Here is a 10,300-nt window from a genome sequence, read left to right on the forward strand (position 1 = left end):
CGGCTACCAGATCTCTGCCAAAAGCGATGGCAAGGTTGCCCCCAAACCCAATATAAAATGATCAAAAATACTTTTTTCTTTTCTCCTAATTTTCGAGAGTCCCTCCCTCAGATATATCTGCATCGATGTAGCAAAATGCGATTCGCTCGCTCCCAACGTCCTCGCCAACCCGTCCCTAGGCCAACACGAGACATATCTGCATCAATGTAACTTGATGATAAGACATAATAAGACACTCCTTTAATGATTTAAAAAAAAATGAATTCCTTTCGATCTTTGGGTACATTGTTTTCTCTTCCGGCGTAGCGGTGGAATGATAACATTTGAAAGAAGGGCAAAAAAAAAAAAAAAAAAAAATCAGCTCTCAATAATAGACAATAAGCTAATTTTCGACTTAAAAAAAAAATTGATGTAGCAACACCAATCCTTAACATGCCACAAATAACTATAGTCTTAACTAACTGTTCTTAATTAGTTAACCCTTGTCGTTTTTAGATTTTTAGATTTAAATATTTATCTTCAATCTCTCAATGCATGTCTATGTATAAATAGAGGCAAAGATGAAGCTACTGATGAACCACGAGACAATCGGAAAATGGAGTCATCAATATTACTTCTTATTTCTCTGCTTCTTTGTTTCGTTGCGGAAGCAGCGGCGGCGACGACATCTCCGCTGTCGACGTCGAAGCGGTGGATCGTGGACGCCGGGTCCGGCGAGCGTGTGAAGCTGGCATGCGTGAACTGGCCGTCTCACCTGGAGCCGATGGTGGCGGAGGGGCTGTCGAAGCGGCCGCTGGACGAGATATCCAAGGCGATAGGAACTATGGGGTTCAACTGCGTCCGACTCACCTGGCCGACGTTCCTCGCTACTAACGACTCCCTCGCCAGCCTCACCGTCCGACAGTCCTTCGAGCGACTCAGCGCCCTGAATTTCACCGATGTCTCATTAATCGAACGCCACAATCCAGCTCTCATCGACCTCCCTCTCATCGAAGCTTATCAGGTGACCAATCAGTTATCTCCTCGCGCGATCTGTTTCCTTCAAATTATACATATCATATATATTAAATCAGACTCCGGTAGCTAATATATATAATGGAGAAAAAAATGCAATGATAATAATGCAGGCTGTAGTTTCAAATCTTGGAGACAACAATGTGATGGTGATATTGGACAACCACATAAGCAAGCCAGGGTGGTGCTGCAGCAGAACCGACGGTAATGGCTTCTTCGGAGACACCTACTTCGACCCGAACATGTGGGCGGAAGGCCTAAACTACATGGCCACTCTATTCAGATCGCATAAGAACGTGATCGGGATGAGCTTGAGGAACGAGCTGAGAGGACCGAGACAAAACGTGGAAGATTGGTTTAAGTACATGGCAATGGGAGCCGAGGCAGTGCATGCGGCTAACAAGGACGTGCTCGTCATCCTCTCCGGCCTTAGCTTTGACAACGATCTAAGCTTTCTGTCCACGAGGCAACTGAATGTGAGCTTTTCTAGGAAGCGCAAACTCGTGTTCGAGGTGCACTGGTACTCCTTCTCCGACAGCGAGGCGTGGCGTAACGGCAACCCGAACGACGTCTGTGGGAGCATCTCCGGCAGCGTCACCAACAAGGCCGGCTTCCTGCTCCAACGCAAGTTTCCTCTGTTCCTTAGTGAGTTTGGGATGGACCAGAGGGGAGTGAATGTGGAGGACAACCGATATTTCAGCTGCGCCATGGCATATGCCGCAGACAAGGATTTGGATTGGTCACTGTGGACGTTGCAAGGGAGTTATTATCTCAGGGAAGGCGTCGTGGAGTTGGAGGAGGTGTATGGCGTTCTCTCATTGAACTGGACTACAGTTCGGAACCCAACCCAGTTGCAGAGGGTCCAATCCATACAGCAACCTTTTCGAGGTCCAGGTTTCTCTGATGTTCCACCCTACAAGATTATCTTCCATCCCTTGACTGGTCACTGCGTCACACTCGACTCCTCTCGACGGCTCACGCTTGCAGTAGGCCCTTGCAGCCAAATGTGGAGCTACGGTCACCACAAAACTTTGTCACTGAACACTACAGGTTCAACGCCTTCCTGCATCACCGCCGTCGGGGTCGGAATGCCCGTCGCGCTGGCAGAATGCGACCGTGTGACGAGCTCCAAGTGGGCGCTTTTGTCCTCCTCCCACATGCACGTGTCGACCAAAGTTGCCGGCGGCAATGCGACTGTGTGCTTGGATGTTGGCGGCGACGGCAGGAGCTTGATCACGAATCCTTGCCGGTGCTTGGGTGGGGACGCGAGGTGTGACCCCGAGGGCCAGTGGTTTAAGTTGGTCACCTCCACCAGACTTGTTAGTTAATTGATCAATGCCCAATCAATGTGGAGATCCTGATTGCAAAATTGTGCCATTTCTATTATACGAAGCTTTTTAATGTAATATTAAGATTTATAATTTACTAAAACACCAACATCATTATCTCATTTTCATCCCTCAAATATCACTTTCATCCCATGAAAAAATTGGGATCCGTGCGAGCTAAAGGGGATGAATAGCTCCGATCGATTCTTGTCTTGATCTCGTGCTCATTGATTAAATGTACAGTGAAATTTGAATCAATACCGATAGCGCATGCACAACTTTAAGATTTACTTGATATCCACCTCTTAGCTTACTAATCCAAGACTTGCTCATAGTGATCTCCCTCCACTATGAACTTTTTAAATACCTTTCGGCGGTAGAGAAGTCTCTTACCATATGTTCTCACAAGAACGCAACAAGAAAACGAATACAAAGACAAATGAAAACGAATACAATGACAAATGAAATCGAAAATGACTTTACAATGAGAAACTTAATTTATATGCTTTTCTTGTTACTTGGAAATATCTTTTGTTGATCTTAAAATGCACTAGTACTTTGTCTCAAAATCTCCAAGAACTAGCGACTTCTTCCTTCAAATGAAACCCTCTTATACGGTTACTGTTTGGGATATTTTCCACCTACCAATCGATTGACCTTACTCACCAATCAATTGTCACATCAGATCTGACCGTTTAAACATGTATAAAGATGTGTACAATTTGCAAGTGCACAGTTATTGTCAAGTAATAAAAGATATCGAACCCAAAATGACTGAATATAAGCACTAGAGATCAATCATAGCAAATAGCTCTTCGTGCTTGTTGATGTGCTTCTTCGATGATATGCAGCAGAATAAACAACAAGAAATTCACTCACAACACTAACACTAAGGATTTACTTGGTATCCACCTCAAGAAGAGGTGACTAATCCAAGGATCCACACACGACATGCTCTCCACTAATAAAAACACTCCTCGGTCGCAGCCGGAGGCGGAGAAGCCTCGTACAAACTCACACAATAAAATACAACACCCACAAGAAGAAAATACAAAAGATACAAATGAAAACTCTTTCTTCTTGCTTACTCATTGCTTGTTGTTGCCTCTTGAACCGTGGAAGTGTGACTACACTTGTCTCCAAGAGCCTTCAAGAACTGACAGTGAAAATGTGGAGAAGCTCGCTGAGATCGCCGTTGTAGATCACACTGTAGTCGCTGGAGAGGAATGCGCGAAGAAGACGCTCACCAACGGCTATAACCTATGCAACGGTCATATCCCAATTGATTGAATGACTCTCAATCGATTGGGGAGGCTTTGAATCGATCGGTTGATCGATTCAAAGTGCCTCTGTGCTCTCTAGAAAACACCTGAATCGATTGCCCGATCGATTTAGCCTCTATCACGCAATTTCCAACTTCCCAATCGATCGACTGATCTATTGGAAGTTTCAATCGATCAATTCATAAGCTCACTATTCGCTCAGAAACTTTCTCAATCGATTGACCAATTGATTGGGAAAGTCTTGATCGATTACCCAATCGATCAAGAAGGTTTCTACACAAAATTACATCAACCAATCGATTGGTTGATTAATTAAACCCCCCAATCAATTGGCAAGCAGAAAATTATATAGAGCTTGAAATGATCTTCGTTTAGCATCCAAGATCACCTCATTCCGATATCTGAGTCAAAAGTTATGGTTTTCGTAAATTTACTACGTTCGAACTTCCTAGTTCCATGCTAACTCCCTATTGGACTTACGACTGCTAAGTGTTCGGTCAACTTTTGACCCATCAGGACTTTCTCTTTACCAACTTTTCGTTGGACTTCTGATCACCAAGTGTGGTCCTTCTTGACCCACTTAGATTTACTGTCTCGTGCTAAGTGTCCGGTCCTCCATTACCCACTTGGACTTCCTTCCACTAGATGTCCGGTCACCCTTGACCCATCTGGATTTCCTTGTGCCAAGTATTCAGTCAATCCTTTGACCTACTTGGACTTCTCAATACCAGGTGTCCGGTCAAACTTGACCCACCTAGATTTTCACGTGTCTGGCTTCACTCACCAGGTCTTTCCATCTGCTTAGCCTCACTTACTACGACTTCCCATCTGCTTAGCTTCACTCACCAGGACTTTCAATTAGCTTCACTCACTAGGGTTTTCACCGGGCTTCACTCACCAGGATTTTTCCACTGCCCGGCTTTACTCACTGGGACTTTCACCTGCCTGGTTTCACTCACCAGGACTTTCCCACTGCCTGACTTCACTCACCGGGACTTTCACCTACCTGGCTTCACTCACCAGGACTTTCACCTAGCTTCACCCACTAGGATTTTCTAACTGCCTAGCTTCACTCACTAGATCTTTCACCTGGCTTCACTCACCAGGATTTCCCATCTGCTTAACCTCCAGTTAGGACTTTCCCAGTTAAGTATCCAGTCAACCCTTTGACCTACTTGACTCTTCTTCATATCTAACTGGTCAACCTTGACCAGAGGGGAATTGTATCAACAATCTCCCCAAATGGATGATTGCATCTACAATCTCCATGTATTGTCAAACATCGAAACTCAAACATCAAGACTCAAGCTTGAGCCAACTCAAGCTTAGTCAACCAGGTCAACCTTGACCAAAAGGATATTGCACCAACATTCTTTGCTTATGTAATGTATAAATTAGAATAGTGCTAGTATAATACTAGATGATGATTGAAAAGGAGGCCAAGAAAGCATCACAACCAAGGAAACACTTAGAAAAGATTAATTCCCTAGGTTGACTTTTTGATCCTCTCATTGTCTTGAGAAGATCATAGTAGATGGGTCATAATTAACCATGTCACGTTTGTCTGCTTATTTTGTATATATGTTGATGTATGCGATGCTTGAATGTGATGCATGTCTAATTAGTAGTTTTACCATAATTAAGTCAATTTAATATGTCTACCAAAGTTTGGTACTCACTACTACCTTGATCAACTGTAGACATATTTTTCAAAGTAAAGTGACTCAATTTATCTTGGTAAAATGTGACAAGACAATTGTGATATCCAGCTATTAAACTTTGGGTGTGACTTAACTAAGTTACCTCAATTGGATTGAGAACTTAGAGGCATATGATCATTCGATTGGCAAAAGGACAAAGTCTTGTTCTCCTAACTATCCAAGAGTTGCATACAATGCAATCGGCAAACGTTAGCTACCTAATATATCCAAGTCTTGAGCGATTAGTCAAAGCTTACTTAAGATACAATATAATATGGATATTATCCTACTTGAATGTTATTTCTATTGAAGTATAGAACTAGTAGTGTGGGTAAATAATGGTTGCTCACATCCATGACTTGTTCCTACCAAATTTTATATTTTAGTGGGGGAATCATTTAATTAAAGTCATAATTAAGTTATTTAAATATGATATTTATTTTTGTATTTCTTGATACCGACAAACAAGAAATTAGTAAACTTGAAGTTTCTGGTCGTCAGAGTCGAGTTGCAGTTTTATCGGATCGTCCTTTGAGTAGCACACAGAAGAAAGATTGTGTTTTCAGGTATTGTTCTTGCTACTGGTTGAACCAGGCATATATAGCCTGTTGAGGGCACCCTCAACAGAGGAGCTTTGAATCTATCAACAGATCGATTTAAGCTTCCTCAATCGATTAGTCAATCAATTGGAATGTGACCGTTGCACAGGTTAAATCCATTGGCAAGCAATCTCTTCAGCAATTCTTCGTGAGCTTCTTCCCGATCTTCATGTGAGCTTCTCCACAACTCTCCGCTAGTTCTTGAAGCTTATTGGAGTAAAGTATTTCTACACTTCCAAAGTCAAGAGGCATTTCACACAAGGAGAAGAAGAAGCTAGGGTTTCTATTTTATGTTGCAAATCTTGTAAGATTTTACTTGTATTTGCTTCCCTCTTCTTTCTTCTTATATTAAGAGTTTGTATAGGAATTCTCCGCCTTCGGTAGTTACTGTAAAGGAGTGTTTTCTATGTGGATAAGCATGTCGTGTGTGGATCCTTGGATTAGTCACCTCTTCTTGAGGTGGATATCAAGTAAATCCTCATGTTAGCATTATGAGTCTTGTTTCGAGTCTTTCCGCTGCATATCAACAACAACGAAGCAAGCCAACAAAGCGCGATGAGCTATTCACCCCCCCCCCTCCCCTTCTAGCTACAAATCGACCCTAACACTATGCCTCTTGATCACTATCCATTGAGGCACTTGATTCTTCAAAATCAGAGGATGGTGGAGATGGCGATTTCTTCTTCTTCCCTTTCTCCTTTTTGGCCATAAGTGCTACTCCCCTGATCTATGAGCTTCTCCATCTAATATCTCAATGTGAGTTTCGTGAAACTCCATAGTTGAGAAGAACTCATCTAGAGTACACTTCTCTAGAAAGGTTTAGCATAAAAGAATCTAAGAAAGGTTTTCTTTCCATTAGATATAGGATTTATCTTTCGAAGCCTATGTGCTCGAGCACATGAGACAAAAGGATGCACATGAGTCAGATCTCATATATGTCAGCTATAAGATCAATCATGTATATTATATTATATACTAGGCTTAATGTATCATACACTCTGAGTGTCATGAGTAGATATTAGTCGGATCCATGGATTGAGCATTGGGTGACTGTTAATATAATCCTTAAGTACTTAAGGAAAACTAAGGACTTGTTCTTGGCATATGGAGAAGGTGATATAAGAATATGCAGGCATAGTGATGATAGCTTCCAGACAAACGAGAATGACTTCAAGTCCCAATCTGGATACATATTCACCTTACATAGAGGTGTAATAAATTGGAAAAGTTTCAAACAAGAAATCATTGTTGATTCTACCACTGAGATATAATACATTACAGCTTCTGAAGCAACAAAGGAGGTGGTTTGGATCAAAAAGTTCATCGCTGAACTTAAAGTGGTTCTAAGCATTGTTGAAGCATTACCAATTTACTATGAAAATAATGGGGCCATTGCATATGTCAAGGAACCCAGGTCTTATTAATGATCTAAACACGTGCTTCATCGCTATCACTTAATAAGAGAGATCATAAATAGGAAAGAAATATAAATTGAGAGAATTCCCAACAAAAGGAATCTAGCAAATCTTTCAAAAAAACTTTTACCAAAAAATAAGTTTGAGAGCCGTGTTGAGGTCTATGGTATTAGATACCAAGGCGATTGGTTTTAGGTGAAGTGAGAGTATGTTATATTTAAAAGGTGTCCAAAAGGCAATCACCTTAGACATTGTATTTTTTAATAATAAAATTCACTACTTGAGTGTACATTTTATAGGTATATAATTTGATCGTAAAGTCAATTAATAAAATCCACAATATAATACATAGTATGAGAGAAATTGTAATTTGATCACAATTAGTGAATATCTCATCATGTTTAATTATGTACATATTAAAATCTTCCCTAGTCGATGAATTGATGATATTGGATATCATTGATTCAGTAAGACTAACACATATTATACTCCTTGGTTTATCCAAGTAGTTGATCCTCGCTAGCTGAAAATATTAAGATGTTGAGAATTAACATGTGGATAATAGTTATATTAACTAGTTCATCGGATGTAACCTGCTATGAGATTTCATGTGGTTCTTTATATGTCAATGAATATCTCATTGTAGCTCAAGTGTAAGTTTTCTTAGACTGGTGGTATTCAAATTATCCTAGTCATGGAGGCTTATACTTTGACGTCTTAGTAGAACATCTCTTAGGAGGTGTAGATCTGCGATGATTGGGTATAAGTTAATAAGCCCGAAAATATTTGAATAGCCCATAAATGATTCACCACTCCTTCTATATGGAGACGTATACCCTATGACCTCTTATTAGAATTATTACTCATAAGTCTTTGGCAAAAGCAAACATATCAAGAAGATGGTCTTCTTGGATATATGTTTTTGAGTAACTAGAATCTATAGGACAAGGAACTATTGCTTGAGCTAGGTGTGACATAGTCAACCTAGTAGGGAATGACATATAGACCATATCTTGATCTAAGTGGATATAAGATGTGTCAAAGTAATAGATGTTGGTGCAGGTTGCACAGAATCAAACCTAAGTTTTAATATTATCAAAGGTTCAAGTTAAGTCTTGTTGTGATCTAATAAGTTGACTAAGTGTGCAGGCTATTTACTCAACCGGAAAAGACCTAGTTGGAGGCTAGGCAGGAGAAGTCTTAGCAGATCGTGGAACCCAAGTGGAAAGACCAAGTGGGTCGAGAGGACCCGATACTTGGCAGTGAGATCGAGAAGTTTGGAGGACCAGAAATAGAGAGAATGTCCTAGCGAGCCGATCAAGGCTAAGTGAAAAGTTCAAACAGATCTGGAGGATCAAAGTTTAGCAGGTAGGTTAAGGTAAAAAAACTAGAGGAGTGACAGTGAGGTTGTATTCCTGAAGGGAATAACCTAAGGTCGCTGATCCAACTGAAGAAATCGAAAAAGTTTTCAACTTGAGATCAAGACAATTCTACTATCTAATACTACTCATGCATTTTATATATATTACTGTGTTAATCTCTGTTTTGCAGGAATATACTGTTTAACTCTATTTTACAAGTTTAGCTTGATTGGTCGACCGAACAAGGTAAACTTAGAACAAACACTAGTTTAGATCAAAGCAGAGCAAAATCTTATCAAAGTTTGATCGGTCGATCGAACCAAAGGATCGGTCGACCAAACCCTAAGGATGTGGTATAAATCAGTTTGGTCAGAAGCAGAGAAGGAAATTAAGCTAATCGGTCGATCGAACCAGGAGATCGGTCGATCGAACAAACACCTCATCAATACAGCATTAAGTGTGAATCTCGGTGAACAAGGAAATTCTCTGTTCGATCGACCGAACACCTTAATGTCATTAAATGCTGAAGATCGAATGAGCATCAGATCTCAATGAAGATGGAAGGGAGCTGGTTCGGTCGACCGAACCCAAGGATCAGTTGATCGAACGTCGATGACTCTTATAAAAGTGAGCTCGAGTCCAAGGCTAGGAAAACGAAAACCAATCTGTTCAAAGTTCACCTCTGAGCAAGCTGATGTTCCTGCTACTACTCTTCTACGCATCCATCAAGTAAGTTGTTGTTGTTGGGCACTACTTGGAATTTCGTTCTATTTCCCTTGTTCAAAAATTTATACAAGAACAAAACTTTTCCTAGCAGCCCATGTGCTCAACAGAAGTTAAACTTGGATTGCATGCAAACAAAACTTAACATTTTTAATCCAAGTTGTTCTTCAGAAGTTAAACTTGGATTGGAAATGAAACTTAACATTTTTACTCTAAGTTCAACCCATGTGTTCTTCAAAAGTTAAACTATATTACAGAAGTTGATTAAATATCTATTTCAAAGATTAACTTCCAGGTTAAACATGGCGAGGCACTCGGCCTTCTTGGGTATGAGATCATCCACCACTTCATAGACAAAGCCTTTCAAAGAAATTAAATATTTAAACTTCTTACAGTAACCTTAGGTTTAACTATAGAGACCACAATCGAAACACAAAATTGATAGCCTCTTGTGTTGGTATTTCAAGATCCATACAAAAAACACAAACTAATTATGTAGTGGAAACAATAACTAGTTATACCTTTCTTTGTAACCTAAAGACCTCTTTATCTTCTACTATATTCCTCTCCTCTTCTTGGACGTCGTATAGGCGATGATCTACCAAGACGAAGACACCCGACCTTCTCCTTCTTTTCCAATCTTTCGGCCACCAAAGAATACAAAGTGAAGAGGCCTTCATCTTCTTCTTCTTCTCCTCCAAGCAACCAGCCACCAAGGTAGAGTCTTCTCCAAAGAGGCGCCAGCCCTAATGAAGAAGAAAGGATGGATGCCACAGGCCTTTAGGGAAAGAAGACAATAGAAGAAGATAGAAGAAGGGCCGACCACACAAGAGAATAAAAGAGGAGCCTTAGGTTGTATTTAGAGAGCATCCGCTCC

At 40.7% G+C, this 10,300-nt stretch overlaps 1 protein-coding gene across 1 annotated transcript; it reads left to right on the forward strand.

Annotated features, from left to right (window-relative positions):
* Nucleotides 1-658: 658 nt before the first annotated feature.
* LOC122023283 (glycosyl hydrolase 5 family protein-like) lies at nucleotides 659-3,632 on the forward strand. The gene is made up of 3 exons (XM_042581345.1): nucleotides 659-1,003; nucleotides 1,128-2,333; nucleotides 3,465-3,632. The coding sequence occupies exons 1-3, from the start codon at nucleotides 764-766 to the stop codon at nucleotides 3,630-3,632; spliced, it is 1,614 nt and encodes a 537-aa protein (XP_042437279.1). The 5' UTR covers nucleotides 659-763.
* Nucleotides 3,633-10,300: the final 6,668 nt, after the last annotated feature.

The sequence above is a fragment of the Zingiber officinale genome, chromosome 9B (assembly GCF_018446385.1).
Source record: "Zingiber officinale cultivar Zhangliang chromosome 9B, Zo_v1.1, whole genome shotgun sequence".
NCBI classification, from domain to species: domain Eukaryota; kingdom Viridiplantae; phylum Streptophyta; class Magnoliopsida; order Zingiberales; family Zingiberaceae; genus Zingiber; species Zingiber officinale.